The sequence below is a fragment of the Cariama cristata genome, unplaced genomic scaffold, assembly GCF_000690535.1.
Source record: "Cariama cristata isolate BGI_N322 unplaced genomic scaffold, ASM69053v1 scaffold2245, whole genome shotgun sequence".
Classification (NCBI taxonomy): domain Eukaryota; kingdom Metazoa; phylum Chordata; class Aves; order Cariamiformes; family Cariamidae; genus Cariama; species Cariama cristata.
Genome location: NW_009616750.1, coordinates 1 through 22,630, shown reverse-complemented (window position 1 = coordinate 22,630; position 22,630 = coordinate 1). Strand labels below are relative to the sequence as shown.

Genomic DNA, 22,630 nt, shown 5'->3' with positions numbered 1-22,630 from the left:
AACACAGCTAGACATTCTCGCAGAAATTGAATTTGATGGAGTTACCAGAACCTAAGAACCCGATCCATGCTTTCTGTGATACATTTTTTACTAGATAGTGAAAAATAAAGTCAGTTATTTTATGGACTTCACTGAGCAAATTCCCTGTGTGTTTCACTGAGACATACACCATTCGTGTTCATGTGTAAATCTGAAACACGCCCAGGAGTGTAGAGCATAGCAGAGAGAAGTACTTTTAACTTGTGATTGCAATAATGAATGTGTTTAATTTTTCCATTAAAATTATTCACTGATAGTTTAAAAACTGCTGAGAATGCAAGATTGAGTGTGAAGGGAATCAAGATGATTTATTCCTATGTTATTAAGAAATAAGTCCACCAGAAATCTGCTCACTTTACACCTGATTAGTATGCCATGCACTGTGACTAAGTGTGCTTATTTAAGCACACCTGTTTTCACTAGGAGAGGATGACTCATTTAGACTGAGATTTTTTTTCCAAGCTAATCACAAATGTGTGTTCACTAGAAAAATACGTGGATTATGTGCATTTTTAGTATGCGTTTCCTGGCTCTTTTGAGTGTCCTATGGTAGAAAAAGTATTGAAAATAGCTTAAAGCTCCGAATACAATTTGTGTACTCCTTCTGTGCCCGAGCAGCATGGCAAAGCCATCGGGATTTGGAGCATCCAAATTAGAGGCCTGCATTTAAATCCCTGTGGTGACCAGTTGCATGAGTAGGGCACAGGTGTTTCGAGAATTTGGCCACTTTTGGTGTATAAACGCAGACTTTGGGTTTTTCAGCCCTTTGTGCCTGATGCTTCCGCAGTGAGCCAGGGTAACAGAACACCGTGCCCAGTTTTTGCAGTAACTTAATGGGAGAGATTTCAGACTTCTGCTGCAGTTCAGAACAGCGCAGCTGGGATTTCTGGGCCTGGTTTATGTCTGTCCTCTCCAGCACCTCTGCGCGTAGTTCGGGGGGATCGAGCCTGCTGCCGTGTTTTCCCGTGCACTGCCCGGTGGGCTGCGCTGAAATGCGCTGTACTGACCACAACCCGCTATAGGGAGAGCGCCGTGTTGCCAGTTATGGTTGCTATACCAATAGGAACACTAATGAAAACTCAGCCTTGCCCTATGAATACATAGTTAAATTTTTCATCAGTCCCAGGGGGTAAGATAAACATATGAATTGAAAAGATTCAGCATTTGAAAATAATCTAATGTTCTTCTCAAGCATTTTTCTTTTTTCTTTCTCTGAAACCTTAACCTCTGAGAGGAGTGACGCATGGTTTCCATCTAGCCTGACAAAGTAGGATTTTTATGGCAAGGCTTTCCATAGTATCTTAATATCTTGCTGATACACACTATGTCCAGTTTATGTTGGCATTAAGCCTGGATTCTGCAATCCCTTCGTCAGAATTTTCATCTCAAAAATAGCAGATCAGAGAGGCTGGATCTGTCACTGCATTTGAAAGGCTGTTTTCTACGTCTGATTTTATCTTGTTTGGGATGTTTTTGTTCACAATCTCATTAAAATATTCATGAATTCTTTCTCTTGACTAGAATCATTAAGAAAACACTTGATGCTCAGTGGCATAGCTCTGCACTTCCCTTCTTGCTGGATCTTGTATTATTCCACATGTTCCTAATCTGATAATTTTTTTACTTCTGGAAATTAGCAGTTTTAAATACCTTTACTGGGAAAGATCAAACTGCAATATTAAAGAAGAAAGCTTCATTAAAAGTGTGCTGAAAATTCTAGGAAGTATTTATTCCTTTGTTGTCTTGTTTTTCTTGGAATTACGGTATCTGTAATTTGATAATAAATTTGGAGTTTTAAAAGCCTTCTGGGCTTTCCTGGCTCATACTTCACCAAAGTTGACAAACAAAACCTCCCTGCTGCAGCATGTGCAGAATTGAGGCAAAAAAGGAATTATGGAAAAGAAAGTGGAATTTCCAAACCTAAGATTTAATTTCTTTTCATTTATTAGTTTTCTAACTTGTATAAACAAAAGTAGTTTGCCTTGAGGAAGGCAGAGAAATGAAAGCAGCTCCTCACTAATGCCGTCTTCTGGAGGACACCATACAAGTATGCTGGTTTGTATTCTAGATGTTGTGTTTTAGCTATACGAGTAAGTTGCAACAGTCACGTAAGGAGGTGATTTCTTACCAGAGACTGGCACTGAAGATCCTCATGATGAACCTTCCAAGATTTGTGTGCAGATACTCTGCAGCATGGAATAGAACTGAAGGTTTTTAGGATTTCTTATACGTGGGATGTAACATGTCCTTGTAACTGGGGCTGAGCTTAGTACAGTACTGAAACATTTGTAAGAAAGCTTCTTTAATTACTTCCCATTTACTCTTAGAAAAAGAGTTTGCAGAATCAGCCTATAACTTGGAAAATGCGTCTGGAAATAATTGCTCCTCCTTTTACAATGCAAAAGAATTTATTAAATAAGTATATGGATTTAGGCTATGGTTTTATTGCCTATATGATGTCTTGTCATTGTCCTTGCCAAACTGAATTCCACATAGACTGTTAAAATTTGTTTCAATTACTGAAAATGTAAAATATTGAAATAGATTTCAAGGCTGAATTAAAACATCTGTGTAACATATAGTTTTGTGAACCGATGGTAAAATTATCCTGTAACTTCAGTCAGACTATTTTAAAGCCTCCGAAGCTCTTTTAGTATTCTTTATCTAGTACTCATTATTCAGTAGTTATATCCAGTAGTTATATCATGGTTTGTTTACAGTAGTATCATTCATTATTTGGGTTTATTGCTGTGTTATGAATTCTAATATAAGATGTACTATTTTCAAAAGTACATAGGTGAAGTGGGATCCTGTCACCTTTTTTCCTGTCTTTTTTATAGAACTTTATTTTAAAGTCACTCAGATACCTTCTAAAATACCACATCAGACATAAAAACTACATAATGAAGTAGTCAGTTCTTCAGTGTCATCTCCTATTAAGTTTGTTAATGTTCTTATTGAAGTAGGCTGAGTAGATGACCTCCATTCACACGTTCATACTGTTTCAGCTAGTGCAGTCTAACGGAGACAGCAGGATTACTGTGCTGAAGTAAACAAGGGGCTTGTGTCCTTACAAATGAAGAGGCTCTCAAGAAACATAGATATATGTGTTCCTCAGAGATAGGAATGTGAATTTTTGCAGATTTGAAAACTCCTCTGAACTGTTGGGCAGCTCTCCGTGCCTTTCGTTGCAAGCACTCTGAGCAACAAGACTAACGAAATCTGACTGGTCGTGGCTACTGGTGGTGTCTTTTGCAAAAGAAGAAGGATCTGTTGTGGTTTTATAGCCACCTTTGCTGTAATGAATTTTTACTAGGATTCTTGAATGGCATTTACCATATTCTGTCATGGCCCACGCTTTCTGCAGGTATTGTGGGGTTTAAAATGACCCCTTTATTGCATACATTTTTAGGATGCTTTATATATGATATAAATTGACTTGGTGTGTAGACTGGTGGCCTTAATTTCCTGTTTCACTGGGATTGTGAGCTTCTAGGGAAGCAAGGACGCTGGCTGCTTGTCTTGTGTTCTCTGCTTTCATTTCCAATGGGACGTAGTCGTGCTTGCCACCTAGAAACGAGCTCTGTGAGTAGAGCCCCATGCTGACAGCAAGGTGTCAAGTCTTGCAACAGGAACAGCTCCTCAGAGCTGGGCCAAATGAGGTTGGAAGTGTCAGAGCAGGTAACTGTCTTCGCCCTCATTGCTGTGGGGTTCCTGTGCATGGCTTACTTAAACATCTTCTTAAATCATTACCCAGTCCACTGAAGTACTTGTTGTGGCTATTAATTGCCCTGCTGCATTCCACAGGGGGTTTCTCAGGCCCCCTGGGAGCTCACAGGCTTCTAAAATCCCTGCAAAACCAAGAAATGTTAAAATAAGGGTTTCTCTATGCTCACTTGGATGGGCACTTTAGGAACCCAGGTGTCACAAGGAGTTTGGTTTGATTTTGTTCTGCTTTAGGGAGCTGGGGAGCCTGTCTTCGCTCCTCATGAGTAACATAGTGGAAATACTTGAAATTACTTACAGGAGCAGCAAGAACAGGTTTTGCCTTATGGTTTTGTGTTCACACTGTGTCTCTTGGAATGCTGTCACATTCATTAATGTTCATCTGTACCCTATGGGTTTTGTGCCTTCGCCATACTGTTACAAACAGGTTCTAAGAGCTTTTTCCCCATGTTTTAGTTACAAAGGGAGGAAAACAAATAGGAGAAGAGAAAACCAATACCTAACAAAAGCTTACTTTTACTGACTGTTAGAGAAAATGATATAATTTTCTAAAATGTGTCATACTTGGCAAATAATATGTTGCAACAAGCGTAGGTATTTGTCACCTACCCCGTTGGATTAACGTCCGTATATAGCATTCGGTGTTAGAACGTACACGTCTGAGCCAACAGCTAATGCCAGTCTTTCTTAAAACTCTCCGAACAAATACATGCAGTAAGCTAGACCTTTCCTTCCTGGCTGACCGAGGTAGGGAATAGTCACTTTGTGTACAATGGGCAGGGTCTGGCGAAATTGGACTCTTGCCCTAGTAGCTACGGTAATTCAAATTAGGTAAACGAAGAAATTAATGACATCATGGCTCCACGTGCTATGACTTTGTTGTTGTGGTTCAAAACTTTGCTTTAAATAATTATCAGAAATGGAGGAGGAAAGAGGTGGTGAAGAGGACAAGGAAGGAAGAGGTGGAAGAGGCAGTCTTCCAGGCTAGTGCAGATAGTGGTCGTTGGAGCACTTGTCTGACAGGTGGACAGCCCAGGTTCTTCTCTTTTCATGCATTCTATTAGTATGTAGCAAAATAGCATATAAAGCAACTTGCTGGATAGATATTAACAGGTATCCAGTGAATACTTTGGTAATAATATAGACATAAATAAGTTTAATCTTTGTTACTAAAGAAACACCTTTTGTATGTATGTGAAAAATACCTCAACTTCCTGCTTTCATTATAATGTGCTAGATGCCACATTTTCCATGTTACTTACCTAACCGTAAAAGTTAATGAGTAAATGCGTAAACTGTAAATAGGACTTTGCAGGTGTGTGAAAAATTTTGAAAATTAGTTCATATTTATTTAGATACACAAATGAGGACTTCAGATTTTACATTTACTGGAGAGTATTTGTGACTGTATTTGATGTTAATTCAGTTAAGTTAAATTTGAAAAGTTAAAGGCTTACCCCGTTCTAATTCTACAGTTCAACATTTGGATAGTTTTGTAGATACAATTTTAAATGATCTCATTAATTTCAGTAAGATATTGTGGCCTGTCTTGAGGGCTGTTTCACTGGCTCGGATTGCCTTGTACATGTTAATGGCAAGTGACACCACTCGATTCTTGCAATTAAAGTGAAAGTGACTTTCCCACAAGGCTGTTCTGAACCTCCACTGTGAATTTGCCAACAACTGATGTAGCCTATCCAGTTGGAAAGGACAGATGAGTATTTAAGTCTTCTATTAGTTATGGCGTTTTACCTAGCTAAGTGAAGATAATTCAATTCTTATCCTTGGTCTGTCTTCCCGACACCTCTCCTTAAAGAAAAACGTACATTAACAAGTTTATGCAAGCTGGAAGGACTTAAACTGTGCTGTTAATTTAAGAGGTAAAGGTGATAATGTAGGAGAAAATCTGGACTGATGTGATTTTGTGGAGGATTTAATTCTCAGGGAAACTTTGACCCTTTTAAAATGTCTATCATACAGCTGACAGAGTAAGGCTGAGAAATTGAAAAAGTTAGTAATCTAATGACTCAGTGTTTTCCCAACATCAAGAGAAATTAATTATCAGCTGAGAAGTTTAAAAGACTAACTCTGAACTCCTTTGCTGCTGATGTCAATAGAGTATCAAAAACGCTTCAGTTCCTTGCATCCACAGATACTTTAACGGAGGCTGCATTCATCCGTTGTGACTACTTTCACCTCCAGGTAGCTCTCCAAAGTAAGAGAGCTCACTGACAATCACACTTAGATAGAGTTTTCTCAGTTGGGATATTTTGCTTTTTTGGACATCCCTATAAACTTATTTTTTCATAAGCAGATCCGTTGTTGAAATTTTGTAGGAAAGACTGGCTTGAAGAGTGGACACCATCATTAATGCTGGTAGAATAGGTTTCAAATAAATTTTGAAAAGCAATATAATTGCTTTGAAAAATGTGATACGAGAGGAAGTTCTCTGTCTTTCTACAAACTCTAGCTGCAAGAAGATGTCTGATAGATCTTCATCCAAAGCTTACTGAAATCAATGGGAATCCAACAGGCTTTGGCCACATTCTCCCTTTGGTATGAATTGGTACACAAGTCCAGATTAATTTCAGACTTGACTTTATAAATTTGACTGGAGCTATCCTAGGTAACTACTAAAGTCTCTGTTTTAGTGTTGTCAGTTAAAACATTTTGCAAGCTATTCCTTGCAAGGAAGAAAAGAAAGGGGAATATTTGTGATATATTGAGCTAGGGTTTTTTTTAAATCACGCTACATAAATAACATCGCAATATATAAAACCAAAAACAGTAAAGAGGAGGAATTACAAGTTATATCCATAGCAATGGAAATAGCTTTAGGTGGAACTTGTGATAACTTCCTAATGAGGAGAAATTACCTCGGAATACAAGGATGTGCACAACTTGGACTGGCTCCAGCGGGGCAAGGAACAAGCTTTCAGCCCATCTCCACTTGTCACTTAGAACATCTGTCAGGCTGATGAAATGTTTCCATGAGCTCAGGTCTGCTGCTGACTCACTGCTGTGACTGTTATGTGTCGCTGGAAGCTGCGCAGGTCATCTGGGAATCTGTACTGACAACTCTCTTCTTTTGAAAGTTGCATCTGGTCTACATAATATATTTAATTTCTTTGCTGGTGATCAGTTTATTTAAATTTTTCGGTGTTACTGCTTTTAAAATGAAAGGTGAGTGAGTTTGTCAAAAAAGAGTGGAAGTACTCTGTGGCTGCTTCTACCAAAATCACAACCTCAGCCAGAATATTTTTTTAAAAGGTTGAGCATACAGCTTAGGTCACTTTAAGTTCAGCTTCAGTAAAACACACCAGGGCAGGGAGTTTTGTCTTACACTTGTAGGTGCTTGCCAATCAGAAAACCAGCAGACATCCTAGTGCATTTTTTCATACTGCGAGCATCCCTTCCTCAGACATGTGGGAGTTAGACTTCACTGTGGAGAGCGGTGACACTGGCCATGCCAGGGCGTTCCCTCAAGGCACAGAATCCCAGGAGAGTTGGGGCTGGCAGGCAGCCCTGGAGCTTCCCCAGCCCAGCCCCGCTGGCAGCAGCCGGCCCAGGGCCATGTCGCGTCGGGAGGTGTATAGCTCCAAGGAGGGAGATCCACAGCCTTTCTGGGCAACTTGTGCACTGGTTGACCACCCTCACAGTAAAAATTTTTTTCTTCTTGAAGCAAGAATGGAAAGAGAGAGAGAGATTGACTAACCCTGTTAGCTTGCATCCAGATTTGGAAAAAATAATCAATTCAAATTGTTTTAACTGTTCCATTCTGTTCTGTCTCAGATCATCGCTTTTCACAGGTGCACGTTTTTCTCACCAAGTGTCGAGAGAGTTTACACCAAGCAGCTCTTCATGTTGGGAGGATGGAGGACATAGCATGACAGATTGATTAAAGACAGTAAAATAAGTCCCGTGGGGTTGTTGTTGAGATACAACTCAAGTCCTTTTAGGTTTTGTTAATGCAAGTGAAGATAGAACTATGTTATATGACTATACGTATGCTTCACGGGGACGGGGCAGTCAGTGGATTAGCAGCACCTTGCCTCTGAGAAGACTTGACTCCCAGGGTTTGCTCAGTTTGTAAGAACATCCTTAATCTCCATTCCATGATGCACAATATAAGGAGACACACTGCCTGCACAAGGGTTCTACTACTTGTTTTACATCTCTTCTTCTTGTGCTGTGTTTGCTTGCTTTTCTTACAGCTACGTTCCCTCCCTAAGTGTCAGTGACAGGAGGCATTGCTTCAGGAACTCCTGCTCCATCGCACCAGTCTAGCTTATTTTATGGAATTTACAGCCCATTTGCTGGAGATGCGTGCTGAGACACCTTGCCAGCCCTGTTGATGGTAGGCGTGCAGTCGGCTCCCTAACACAATGCATCTGCAGCACCAATCAGTAGTAATTTTTGATACTGTTCAGCAACACCCACAGTGGGGATGGTGATCGAGGGCCTTTAAGTCACTTGTAGTTCCTGCGTTTTGTTTTATAGGCCTGCAGAAAGCTGACTGCATAAAGGACATGAGCCTATATCCATCCTTGTCAGTATTGTGTTAAATTTGTCATAATCTGCTTTGAAATTATTTCAAGGTTTATTCTGAGGTTCATGAAGATTTGATTTTTCCCCCCCTCTCTTCTAAAATGCAATATTCGTATTGGTGGTAAAAAAAGATGAACATTTTTCTTACTCTGTTCCAAGACTGAAAACTGAAAGTATCAGACATCTCACAAGAGAGATGGATTTTGTGGTAACTCTGGCATTATTTTTCAGCTCCCATATATTGATGTAACTTGGTCTGACGTTAAGTAACTAATGGAGTTACTGGCTGAATCCAGACAAACTATTTGAAAATGTTGAGGTTCGGTACTGATCATGTGTAAGGTGAAACAGTTCTGAGTGACCTTCCACTTCTCATTCTGTCTTTATGCAGAGGGCATCTCTGAAGTTAGTGGGAAAATGCCCCACTATGTCAAAATTGAGCATCTCGACCTTTTCTATACATTTCTTTTTCTCTGATTTCTCCTCAATGCCAAAATACATACTTCATAGATTTTACAAAACAACAACTGTGAGATCTTTTAGATGACAATACAGAAGCTTTCTGTCCCTGCGTTGGAAAGTTGTCCTCTGGTTAGAGATGGCCTCAGAACCTGGTGAGCAGTTGACAAAAATAAGAGTTTGTTATGAAAACTAAGTACTGATGAATGTATTTACAGGAGACCAATGTGTTTGTTTCCCTTCTTGTCAGCGTAACACAGGCTGTGACACTACTAATTTAGCACTTACTTGTGTGAAAAATCACATTTCTGAGAGAGACTAGGTCCCTGTTCTGTAAATACTCACAAATGATATTGAACTGACTGGAGAGGGAAATGGGTTTTGAGAGGAATGTATGCTTTTTTCTTAAATAATGCATTTGCTTAAGCTCAGCTAGTAAAGGTCTGTTATCAGTGGCTATCTTAGTTTACCTAGTTTGTGCAAATATATAGGATGATACCAAGGATCAGATTATACTGCATGATTTAAAAGGGCAGGTCTTCTGTGTGACTTGAATTTTGAGCTGATAGCTACAGATAAAGGCACTCAGGCAATTCCCAGCACCTCCGAAGCAAACTGTTGATGCGGTTGCTGCTCCAGGGGTAGGATCAGCCCAACGCTGGAATACTAAAATTGGTGGTAGTTTGGATGGGCTTAGGGGAATATTCCTGAGGAGTGAAAGTAACACAAGATAGCTTTGGGGTTTCACTGTTTGTGCTTTAGCAAAGGTTTTGTGGAACTCACGGGAGAAGATTGATAGTGTCCGTTACCCAGAATATTAACGCTGTGCAGAAACACCAGAGCTAGAGATGGGTAACCAGCAGAGCAAGATGTAACTGTCTTGGCAGGGTGCAAAACAGTGCAAAAAGCTGCCTTGCTTCATGTACCTGACGGAGGGAGCTGACAGAGAGAAAGCCCAAATGTCTCTTCACGTTGCATTGCCTCTGGTGGCCTTTGGCCTTGCACAGCGGGTTTTATAAATACTTCACAGACAAAAATCCAGTTACTGAAAAGTGAAGTGTGTTTAGAAGAATCTGAAACTAAAAAGCATCATAATCTGAAGTGAACGTTTTCTTTCTCAAACACGTACCACCTAGTGAGAGATATTTGGAAAGGACAACTGATTTCTTTTGTAATCTGCTGTATTCCTTCCTTGCCATTCTTCAGATTTGATGAAAACACTGTCCTTTTAATGAGCTCGTACTTCAATTAAAACGTTCCATTAAAAAAATAAAAATTCTTCCATAAGAAGAAAGATTTAATTTTGCATCGCAGTATCCTCTTTTACTACGTTTTTCACCCTTTCTGATACAAACTCAGGCATCCTTTACATCAGCAAAGGTAATAGACATTTTTACTGTCACTCAAAATTAATTAGCAGCCCTTTCTTTATTCAGTACTCTAAAAAGACTTCAAAAACACATGCACATTTATTTGACTACCCTTCGGGGAAGAAGTTAGAGGATGTGGCTATGTTATGAGGTGAGGTTTTTAGAGACTCCGAAACACAGCTATGACAGAAAGCAGCGGCTAGAGCCAGCACATGCATTCTCAGCCCATATGACTTTTCATATCTTTTCAAATTTATTATAACTATGGAAAAGAAACATGTATTATTTTTTCCAACGGTCTTATAGAATATCTGAAATCCACCAAATTTGCTTTATCTCCTGTATTTCTTTTACAGTGGTGGGTTTCAGCTTTACCCCAGACTCTCTTTTTTTCCTATTTTTCCAAACTTTTCCAACGCTTCAAGTCAGAATAGAAGTCTTCCTAAGGAAGTCCCAGGAAAAGCACTACACTCTAAGCCATAGCAGCCTTCCCTCTTGGGTGAGCTTAAGAAATTTCCCTGTAGCCTCTTCTTTCTCACTCAGGGCAGGAAAGGCTGCCGTCTCCCTGCGGAGCTGCTCCTCTCCTTGGGGCTCCTACTCCGCGAGAGAGCAGCACCTTTCTGCTGCTCTGCTTATTTGGAGAAGGAGTACTAGTCGGCCACACAAAATCATCTCTTCCCTTAAAGTAAAGCCCCTTAAAGTCTCTGTAACATATGTGCAGAATAGACAGGATTCCTTTTTTTTTTTTAGAAAAAAATATTTTCTTTGCTTTTACATGCAGTAAGCTGTGTCCTATGCTTTGTCTGCATTCTTTGGGTATCATTTATGAAAGCATTTATCTTTGGGATTTCAGGGTAAAGCAACACTTAAAACATTGGCTTCCTTGCGAAAAAATTTGGTGAATAATAGTATCTTTTCAAGAAACAGGTCAGTGCTGGAAAGAAATCATTTTGTTGGTATAGGTAAAAGCAGTGATAACCAGCCAATACAAGTTCTTAGTCCTGTAGAGGCAGAATTTGCTTCCAGAGCTTTCAGTCTTCACTCATTAAAACTCGACTCCATCCTAACTCCTGGGGCTGAATTTCCTGGTCTGCTCATTCAGCCTTCCTTGAAGGTGAATGGGAGAGAAGATGGTGAGGAAGTAGCGGTGGAAAGAGAAATGGAGGGCTAAGACAACCCACTGCAGAGCTCCTGAGGCTATAGCGCAGGCAGTGAAACGTGCCAGCAGTATTACAAATGGCTCTGGCGGTCATTAACTTTATTATTATTGGAGAAAGTTCTACATATACAGCTGATTTTCCTGCTGCTTCCAGATGGGGTCATAGCTGGGTCACTCAAAGGCATATGCCTTCTTCCTTTTTTTTAAAACTCCCTTCAGAAATGGATAATTGTTTCTTCCCAGCTGTTTGGTTTCTCCCGTTAACTCTCTCAGTGCAGTTTGCCACCGGAGTGCGGTATTACTGCTGCCCAGCTCCTGCTGGATTGCCCAACACTTGCTTTTTCTCCAATGTGCTACATACATTTTGCAGCGTCTGAAACGAGAGTGATTACCGAGCATAAGGTTACATTTACTAGATTTGTTCAGTGATTAGGTATGATTGCGCTAATACGGGTACATTACGGGTGTTCTACTGCTAGTAGGCTGTGCAGCAAAATTAAAAGCATTCATATCATGCTGTTCCATGAATTATATTCATAGCCTGCTGTGCTCTCTGTTAGAAAGCAAACAGTTACTGCGAGGAGGTGTACTGAAGAATTGCCTCCCTGCTAGCTGTCTGTCTCCTCCTATCAATCCGGCGAGCCAGTGGTGGCTCAATAAAAGTGACACTGAAGTGCCTTGTCGCAAGAGAGCAATTACGCCACACCTAGCAGAATCTCTTGCTCTCCATGCTGTCCAGAATTGAGCTTCTCTCCACTTTGGTAGCTGCAGATTTTGCTGCTGTCTCTGTGCTCTTGCCATCCACTAGAGAAACACCACCTTCCTGAATCGAACTGTCCCCTTCTCCTCCTTGTACACACTGCACACTTCATATCTCTTCCCCTTCAGCGTTGCCATTCTGGAATTATTATTTCATAATTGCTTGTTTCTCTTCTAGCTGGTCCCACTTTGGACATTTCCTGAGTAACAGCACATCATCATCTCTGGCAGTATGCATACAGTGCAACCCGGACGGACTCTTTCTCGTCTCTCAGCCACGTTGTTTATTGCCAGCCTCGCTGAGGTGCTGGCCCTGTTCTCGTTTCCCCTTGGCGTGCTGTTCATAGGCTTCTGAAAGTCTTGGGGAAAGATGCATGCTGTGAGTAGATGAGATCTGTGAGTAGATCTCACCCAGTGGACACTTCGGGGCTTACTCACTTTTAGCTCCATTTGTCTCTTATTAATTCTGTAATTCTCCAAAAACGTTCAGTTCATTGCAGTCTCAGTTTACTGTCTGTATTTACAGCATTGAAGCAAAAACCTAAAGTTAGGGAGCTCTGACAAAGGGCACTGCTTAATCCCGGCCCATCTGATGGGCTGTGACATGCTCCTGCGAGTGACGATAACCCCTTGCTTTCAAAAGGAGCATCTGCACAGCAAGGTTCTGTTTTGCTTGAGTTAGAGCTGGTGCAGTCTAGCCCATAATGAGCACAGAAGTTAAATAATATTTTTAGGTCTAATGGCATTACTCCTGATTTACATTGCTCTAATTGCACTAAATCAGTAAGCACCCTTTTCCTACAGCACAGCAATACAGCTGCAGCGGAAATGGATTAAGTATGAGAGTATCTGCCTTCTATTAGAAGCCACCATTGATTGAATTCATCTGAGGAAAATAACGAGATGAAAGAATTAGCTGTAATTTAACCATCTCGTATCTAAAAGTGACGTCTGAGTCCGATAAACCAAAAATGATCATTTAGTTTGACATCTTTTTAAAAGTCTGTTAAAAAAGTTCTAGGGGAAAAAGAAATCATTTTCTTTCACATGCTATTGAGGAATAAACTACGAAGACATTTATGGAATTTTATATATATACATTTATGCCTGGCACAGAGGTTATATCACTTCTGAAATGGAAAATTTGTACAGCTGCTGTAACAACCTTGTCTCTCGAGTGACAAAAGGAAGCAAAACCGTAAGTCAAAGCTTAGCTTAGTGCAAAGTATGAAAATAAAAGATGACTCATACACTAAACTAAATTTTAATACCCTATTTGTTGGTTGTATTTTATGAATGGTGAATATTTGATCCACTTTACAAGCATTTGTGACTTGTTACATGCAGTGTGTTTCATAGACTGTTGAGTCGTGCTGACTCTTCCTTTAAAGAGACATCGTTGTGCAGTGCTGTTTGAAATGAGGCCAGAGAGGAGTTTTCCATGCCTGATGTATTTCCTCTTTGTGATCATGCCTTAGCAAAGAGAATTCACACCAGGATAAGGAATATATACCTATATTGCAAAGGACAGTATTTGTATTAGGCACCTCCCATAATTCAGGAGGCTAAATGCAGAGAAGAAAGGGAATAGGTAGTAAGGATCTTAATCTACAAATTCATGCCTGCCTTGACACAGTCCAAACCAAGGACACGGCAGCAGACAAAGGTGCCTTTTTCTTTCTCTTGGTTTCTGCAAGGTCATCACCCGTCGCTTTTTGGCAGTGCTGTGTTATTCCATTCTAGCACTGTTTCTTTAGAAAACTTGGGAGAAGGGGAGATGTGATGACACTATCTATCTCTGCTGGCTTACCTCTCCGTGCCACCCCCAGACTTAGCTGAATCTGTTCATGAATTTCAGGAAAATTTGGGAGCGAAATTACAATTGCGAAGATAGTGTTCCTGTAAGTTTTGAAAGACTGCAATATAAACTCATCCTTTAGAAGAGATCAGGGAATCCAATTCAGATTCATTTGCCCCAGCCACCAGAGAAGTTTCAGAACTTAGACCTTACTGGGTGCAAAAGTCAACTACCTGGAGGCACAACTATGTAGAAAATCATGCTTCTCTTCGTAGAGTTGCTTGTTTCTTACAGCAACCGAATTCTCTCTTCAGTTTTAAGATGAAACTGATCTTTCTGTACATGTTTTATTGGAATTTATTAGTCATGTTAAAGAAAGATAAATAAGAAGAGAAGCTGCTTGAATTCATCACTCCTAAGACCTTTGGTTTATAACTATGAAATGACTAGAGGAAAGAACGTTTCACCATATTGTAAGTTATGGTAAAAGCTGTCACAGAGAATGGCAAGGTGCAGTTCGTACAATAAAATACATTGCGTGGGAAGATAAACCGAGGTGAGTAATACGTCATCTGCCTTGAATAGGTATTGTGATAAATAAAAGTGACTTTCTTAAAAACACTGACCAGCATTTCATTCCAAATACAAACAGAAGGCACAGAATGGACTGCTCTTACCAAAGTGTCCAAAAAGCTGCAGAGTGGCATAGAGGCTGTGTATGCACAGCCAATAAAGCAAGGTCAGTAAAGTATGTGAAGAAGATTATACTGAGGGAACTTTCAGAAAATTTGTGGTTGATATCTGTCATCAGGGCTATTGGACAGCCAGTGTAGGTATAGTGACTCAGGATACAGGAGACGACTTTTCAAAGTAGGGAAAATAAATTTCTCAAGCATCATTAAAATTGTTTCTAATCACTTGGCAATAACATGGCAAGAGCAAATGAAGATGACACAGGCAATGAATGACACGGAATTTAAGAGTGGAAGTAACTGATCACCTATCAGGAAGCTTAAGTCACGCTAGAGTGAATGAAGCTGGTTTCCTGCAGTTTAGCATCCAGGTTAATTGACGCTTCAGCTGAAGCTTTCTTTATGGTTGGAGTATTGATAAAGCCTCTGCTTTGTGTTCTTGAGTTTCTAGTGAAGAGGGAACTCTGCTGCAGCCTACTGTGATCTGTCTCCTCTGGTCAGCTGCTCATTTTCAAAGAACTTGTGGGAACTTCATAGCTTTGACACCATCAGATTGAGATGGAAACGATCATTTTGTCAAAAGGAATTGAGGGATGAGGAGTGGAAGAGAGAAACATGCGCACGCACGTGTCCGCGCTCAGGCAGCGTGGTCATGTGTTTCCTGAGGAAGCCAGGCTTAAAAATGAAGGTCCAAACAAGGGTGAATGATGCTTCTTTCTCTTCTTGTCCCTTTTCTGTACTTCGGACCAGGCTCACACTGTTAATCTTAAGATTTAGAACACTGTCCTTAATTTAAAGTTGACTTGCAAGGGCAGAGGTGACTGTGATTTGTAAATAGAAGGAAATGAGCCCTGACCTTTAGCTGGCACAGCATGGATTAACAATCAATAGTCCAGCAGGACAGATAAATCACAAAAGCCAAGTCAAGTCCTGTACAGTTAAAGGCCAGATGGATGGGCCAGATCCATGACTGTGCCTTGTGTGGAAGGCAGGATGGATGCCCCTCTCTTTTGCAAATTTCTGACGTGAGGGTTGACAGTTGGTCCTGATAAATAACGCAGAATCCTCAAAAGAGAAGCAGCTGCAATGTGAAAGGGAGGATGGAGAGGCAAAGGCTCCCGGTCAGGCTGCTTAGGAGGAGTGTTGCTTTACCACAGGTCCTGCAACGAGGACAGTTCTGTGGCTGTACAGGGCACGTGGCGTTGACTGGAAGACCTAGCCTCTTTTGGGGCATAAGCCTTCCCAGTGCCACGGCAGGGCAGCTTGGAAATCAGAAATGAAGGGGGGTTATTCCGATAAGTTATCATTGCCCTTAGCTCTGATCCTTGTATTGCGGGCTCTTGTCACACGATACAGCTGCAGCCGTGCGTTCTCTTCCACTGCCCGTCCCCTCTGGGGCTCCGGCGGCTCCGGGAATCGCTGCTTCCAACCCTGCCCTGCCCTGGCAGGAGGGAAAACACCCAAACAATCCAGCTGTTGGCTTGACACAGCTAATGCATTTCAAAGTGGGTAGAATTGAGCAAGGATCTGGTTGCGAACAATACAGATTTCTAACTGAGTGGATTTGTAATGTTCCCCGGACTAGCAAGTAATTGCAGCAGCCTTACAATATTACCCTGAATCAGAAAATATTTGTCCTGCATCCTCATTGCATTTTTGAACTTAAAGTGGCACCAAAAAGAAAAGAGAGGCAGAGTCCTCCAAGAAGATTGCATTGAACCTACCTGTCCACTTAACATCTGAGTGTTGGAAATTTTGTCAGCTTACAAGTTTCACCAGTACCGCACTTTCTCAGGAGAAAACATTCATAATGTGCCAAAATGCCCTTGACTGTGATTCTATCCATGTGTTCAACTAGAGAAGACAGTCAGCATTTAATGCCGGCTCAGATTTGCATCATGCCGAGACCGAAAGTTTTATAAACCCCAGACTGAGCTGAGATACCACATAGGCAGGCAACACCTGGCTAACATGCCCGGCAGTTACCTGTCATTAATGGAAGGTCGTCCCTAAGTAACTGTCCGGTTAGCATCCCCGTGCAGTGTATGAACATACACACGCACACTGGCAGTGGGAGTAGGAGTACAAAAAGGCAGAGCAGACACACATCTTCTGTTTCATCTTCATAAAAGGCTCCTGCAGCTTTTCCCCTTGCTAAGCTTGGAGAACAGAAGGACAAAAGAATAAAAGCAGCCCTGTAGCTCATGATGCACAGCCCTGGAGCGGCCATGGGCTTTACGGGAATGACATTCATGGCTGACATCAGATCTGAGTATTTGCATTGGATTTCAGTGTCAGCATCGGAGGTGTGGCTTAGCAGGGACTCAGTCTTCTGATCCAGCTAAAAGGCAGCTCCCTCTGAGAAGATGCTCACTCCCCTCGTCTCTGCTATCCTGCTTGCATCTGACTCCTCCCTCCTGCAGCTCGGAACAGCGCAGGGTGAACCCAACAGCCTCTCATTTCTACTATGTTTCTCCCCGAGCTACTAGAGCTTGAACATACCTGATACTCTGCCTTCGTTTCAGCTGAACTCGTGAGTAAGGCACATTGCCTGATATCTGTCAAAAGTGAACGGCATGTTATTACCTGAAGAGCCTAAATTAACCATCTTTCAGTACTGAAAGGATTCTGAAGAACTGCATTTTTTTCAGTACCTTTGATACTTCGTCGTTGCCTGATTTTTCAAGAGCATGAGTTGTTCTGATTACCAAGGGTGCTTTCGCCTGAATATTTCTTCATCAGGTGCCACAAAAGAGAGTCTAGGAAAACAAAGAAACTTGTGATGTGGAGCTAACAGTTCTGGTTTCAGCTAGTGAAAACTTGCAGAGTCAGTGAGAAGGCAAAGAAAAAAATTTGCCAAGGACAATGTCGGTAACACCTAGTAATTTGTCACTCAATGGGACGAGCTTCTTTGCTGAAAATCGTAGCATTATGGATAAGCCTAGCGAGCAGAGAACTTTGAATGTCTTTCTATTCTGCTTGACTTTTATCATTGCATCTACAGCATTTCTGGGCAGCATTTATTCACTGGTTTCCCTGCTCAAAATGCAAAACAAAACCACGGTTTCAATGATTGTGACCTCTTTGTCAATAGATGATTTCATCAGCATTGGGCCAGTGATTATTTTCATGCTCACCCAGTGGTCAAGTGATGACCCCCCCCAGCCTCTGTGCACCACCTCAGCGCTTATATATTTATTCCAGGGCATTTCTAGCAACCTGAAAGGATCTCTTATAGTTTCTTACAACTTCTACACCATCAACAAAACTGAGACGATGAGCTGCAGCACTTCCAAGCGGCAAGTAAGCATGGTATGGGCCATTCTTACCATTTGGATTGTCAGTTTGCTGATCTGCATTTTGCCTCTCTGTGGTTGGGGCAAGTACATCCCTACCTCCTGGGGCTGCTTCACTGACTGTGCCAGCTCCTACATCTTGTTTTTATTTATTGTCTACTCGCTGTGCTTTTGCCTCCTCACAGTGCTGTCTGTTCCTCTGACTTACCAGCTGTTGTGCTCAGATGAGCAACAGCTATTACACATTGATTACCAGGAAATCTCTCGAGGCTACGTCACCCCTGGGACGCCTGCAGGCTGCAGTACTGCTACCCCGCCTCTGTCACCGGTGGGCCCTGTGGATAAAACCCTGAAGCATCTCCAAAATCCATGTCCAAGCTCAGAAGCAGTTTTTAGGAAAGGTGTGGCTGAAAGCGGTGCACTCGAGCCTCGCTGCATGAACAGCATACAGAGCAGGAGCTTCGTGGTGGGCTTTGCCCAGAAACGATTCTCGCTGATTCTTGCATTGACAAAAGTCCTTCTCTGGCTTCCTATGATGGTAAATTGTCAGATTGCTTTACTTTCTAACGTTTACTTATATTTAAACGGGGTGTGAGTTGGTGTCTCATGTATTGAAACAGATGAACAGTAGCCATTGCAATTCGTCCTTATAGTATACTTGGTGCTGGCAAAAGTCCCTCTAAGCAGGTCTGTGTCACTACAGGAATGTAACTGGCTTTCAGCAGGTCTGGCAGAGCCTGATTCATCAGTATGTTACTCTATCATCACATCATTTGTTTCACCTGAATAGAGGGGTGAATAAGGCCAACCCTTTTGTATTGCCAGCTGTCTGACAAGCATTATGGGGTCTGTGAATTGTACTACGCTATGCTAGCCTTTCTGCCCCTTGTCATAGCTGTGAGTCACGTCCTCTGCCAGACTGGTTAAAAAATAGGAGTTTGTTAGGAAAAGGAGGCTTGCTTGCATCTTTGTACTCTCTGTAGCATTGAGGGGGTGGGAGGGAGTGCTGTCTATGTGCACGCACTGGTATATTTGGGAGCAGGTACGTCCATGTATAATGAGAAAGGAGTCTGTTGAGAACACGAAACATGGGTCTGGGGCTGTCCCCGGGATGGGCGTAGGCTCAGGCTCAGCACCTCAGCATCCCTCAAGGGAAGGCGAGCAGTACGGAGCATCTGTGGCACAGCGAAGTCCTCTCTCCTGCTCCCCATCAGGGGGTGGGGTTCCTCGGTACCGCACGGGAGAGACTGAGCTAGCGGTCTTTTCTAAGTTGCTTGGCTTGAGAGTTGCTTCTTTTAAAAGTGCTCAGGCATCTGGATTTAGCTTAAGCAAGTGTTGTTCTGAGAAATGCAGAATGAGGAGGAGAGCCACCGTCAGTGTGTTTTCTCCGCTCTGTTAGAAACAAAATTGACAGGCTCAGCAAACATTAAAGACAACCTGTGTCTTTTAGTTGTGTCATATTCATAGTGAGATGTTCTGTTTATTCCTGGAAGTGTCTCATGTACCTGAAGTGATTTAAATTTGAAAATGCTCTGCCTTTCAGATACAGATGGTTGTCCAGCACATCACTGGTTTTCAAAGCCTTTTATTTGAGACATCTGACTTTGCTGGCTGCCACGGTCACCCCAGTATTTGTCCTGTCAGAACGCTGGATCCACCTGCCCTGTGGCTGCATCATTAATTGCAGGAGGAATTCATATGCAGTGTCTTCAGAAGAACTCAAAAGTAAGTACGGAAACGTGACACGCAGCTGGAATGTATCTTGTTGTAAAGAGGATAGGAAGTTAGTGTCAGTAACAGTACCTTGTGCTCCTCGAAATCATATACCTCGATCATATAGACATTATTCAAAACAGTATATGAGACTCACAATGTTAATACGAGACAGCTGGATGGAAATAGTGGATGCTGAGGCACAGAAGCTTGGCTGATTTTCCCAGATCACTGTCAAATCTTTTAGCAAAGTCTGATGGACTCTGAATCCTATTTTTGCTCTCCTCTCCTACCCTGGGAAAGATGTATCTGCCAAAATCTGACTTCTACTCATCAAATACATGGAACATGCTAGACATGTTCAGCGTCGTGGGGGACAAAAACATGCTAATTGCAAGTAAATTATGAGAAGGGTAGGAGCTATTGTTTGTACACCTGCGCTGTAGCTACTAACCAGGAATCAGAGCGACACCAATAAGCAAATAGCAAAGGATGCGATTTATGGGAGGGACCTGTTTCTCAGTGTGTTCATGCTACTTGTTGAAAGCTAAGGAACTCCTACACGGTTTTTGCCTAAAAATATTTCCCTGCATGTTTATAAAGTTTACCTTGGTGCAACAGAGGATGCCAGACCTTCACTGGTAACCCTCTTGGAATCTTCTAAAACCTTGTTTTCCTCTGGGCCTCCATGCAAAACCAGCTGGAGGAATCCCGGCACTCACTGACTGCCACAGCCGGTCTCCTACAGCTACACCACTTTTGTTCGTTTCATAAAGAGCTTGATCATGTGGTAAGACTCAGTCCGAGAAGCGGAAGACAAAGAAATACAGCTGTCACTCCATGAACTCATCTCTAGTGAAAAACACACGTAGGCTTCTGTGAACATGGAGAACACTGTCGTATTTGTGGCCAAAAGGCTGCATAATGCTTTCCTGTACACTTTCGGGCCAGAGTTACTTATGAAACACCGCAGTCTCCAGTGTTCATGTATCTGCACAGGGGGATTGCATTTTGAATTACAAATGAAAATATGTTTCCAATATTCTTGTGAGAAGTATTTGTTATTAAAATGTTTTACTGAAGCTTATTATACATACTAATGTAAGTTCAGTATCTTTACTAGTGAATAGTTTACATTCCTTACACACAAATGTATGCATATATGTTCATACATGTTTGCTTTCTGGGACAACCAAGAATGTATGAGCTTAAAAAGTCCAGCTGTTTAACAGCAGGTCATTATGGAAAGTTTGAAGGACAGAAATCTGCCACAGGGTATTAAATACATCTGTATCTGTTAGATCATCTCTGTTAACATACAATAAACATGCTCTGGTAAAAATACCAGTAAGGAAGCCTACAAGGGGGGAAGACAGAGCAATAGTTGTTTTTTTAATTTACGTTCATAATTATTATCAAGAATAGCTTTAACAGAAAAATAATTCCAATTTCCTATTTGTAATGCTGCAATTATATTTTTACATGAAGATGATAGATTTATGCATTAATCTTTCAGAAGTGAGAGTTGCAGCGCTAGAGTTTGATACAGTTGTTCCTTGAGGCCTGGCCCAAAGGGAACTGAAAGTGCTGGCAAGTTTTATTAGAAAGTTAGAATTATACACTAAACTAGAATTAGAATTAGAATTAGAATTAGAATAAGAATAGAACAGTTCAGCTGGAAGGGACCTACAAGGATCATCTAGTCCAAGTGGAAAAGGTAGGAGCTAAATAATTCTGAGGATCTGGGTGTCGTTTCCCATCCTCTGGAGTGAAAGTCCTCCAAGATCAGTGGATGAATTCCAACATGCACTGCATGTTCAGGGAGAAAGCAAGCTCCTGAACCCTGGCCAAAGGCTGTTCTCCTTCCCGGCTTTCACTTGCTTTCAACGCATTCTCAAAGTGCAGGATGGCTTGTGCTGCCACTGACGCCATTCTAACCGCTTTCCTGGAGAGGATGACTGCCGTTTGTCAAGAAGGAAGTTTATTTCAGATGTATTTGATAATCCTATTTAGAGAGATAAATATTCAACAGATGGAAAAGTATCAATTATAAAATTATTTAAAAGAAATCTGTGACTTTTAGATATTTGTACTAAAGACCGATCTCAAGTTTTAATGCAATGACTGCTAAGGTCAGAGTTTCACCCATAATTATGTATGATCTAGAAAGCACACACACTGTTGAGTAGAAATAGAGGTTGTATAAATACATCCTCATACCTTTTATTTTATAATTTAGCATGAAAGGTTTGGTGGAAAGATGATTTCATTAGTTAAATAAAAGGCATTTAGTTGCTACATCATGTAAGATGAAAAGGGGGAGGCTGAGGAATCTCAGGTGATTTGTGTTAGAAAGGAGGTAGAATGAAAGGGTGTAAATAATGATGGAGAATTTTTACTTAATTGTTCAATTACTGTGTAAGATTAGTTGGAGCACTGAATTTAGAATGGAGAAGATACAAAAATTTCATTCTATAAATACTTCAGATATTTATTTTGTGTTGTAGAATTCTGTTTTTCTTGCTTGACTATTGATATTGAAGGTTAGTTACGGATTCTCAGAAAGGTTGTATCATTTAGTACAATTTTTCACCTTTAGGAATATAGCTGAAACAGGCTGTGAAAAAAAGAGTATTACAAAATTTAAGTATTTTCTTCTTGAGTGTATCCCATAAAACATCCTAGCCCGTGTATTTTTGAAAATGGCAGACAATCTACCAGTTTCTGGCAATCCATGAACTTTGGAATGTGTCATTTCTGAGTTCATTAAGAGGGCAGTGTAATAACATACTATCTGAGAAGTCTTTCTTCTCAACAGTTCATTCTTTTTATGGAGAGAAAATTATCTGTTGCTAGCAGTTGCTAAATAATTTATTCCCTGTTTTAGAATGTAATTTTCATTGTGTATGTGATCTCACTTTTCTTCTTGGGTTCGACTCATTTAATACGACATTGCTTTCCTTTCTGCTTAGCCAAACGTAGGGGTTTCGAATTCAACCTGTCATTCCAGCAAGGCTATGGAATCTACAAAATATCCCATGAAAACCACCACCACCACCACCACGACGGTG

At 41.2% G+C, this 22,630-nt stretch overlaps 1 protein-coding gene across 1 annotated transcript; it reads left to right on the top strand.

Annotated features, from left to right (window-relative positions):
- Window positions 1-16,891: 16,891 nt before the first annotated feature.
- On the top strand, window positions 16,892-22,627 carry GPR149 (G protein-coupled receptor 149; the record flags this gene model as incomplete). Its single annotated transcript, XM_009700264.1, is given in 4 exon segments — window positions 16,892-18,384; window positions 19,390-19,442; window positions 19,444-19,571; window positions 22,532-22,627. Coding segments are annotated over 4 exon segments (1,246 nt in total), but the record flags the coding sequence as incomplete, so codon positions are not given.
- Between the last annotated feature and the right edge of the window lie 3 nt (window positions 22,628-22,630).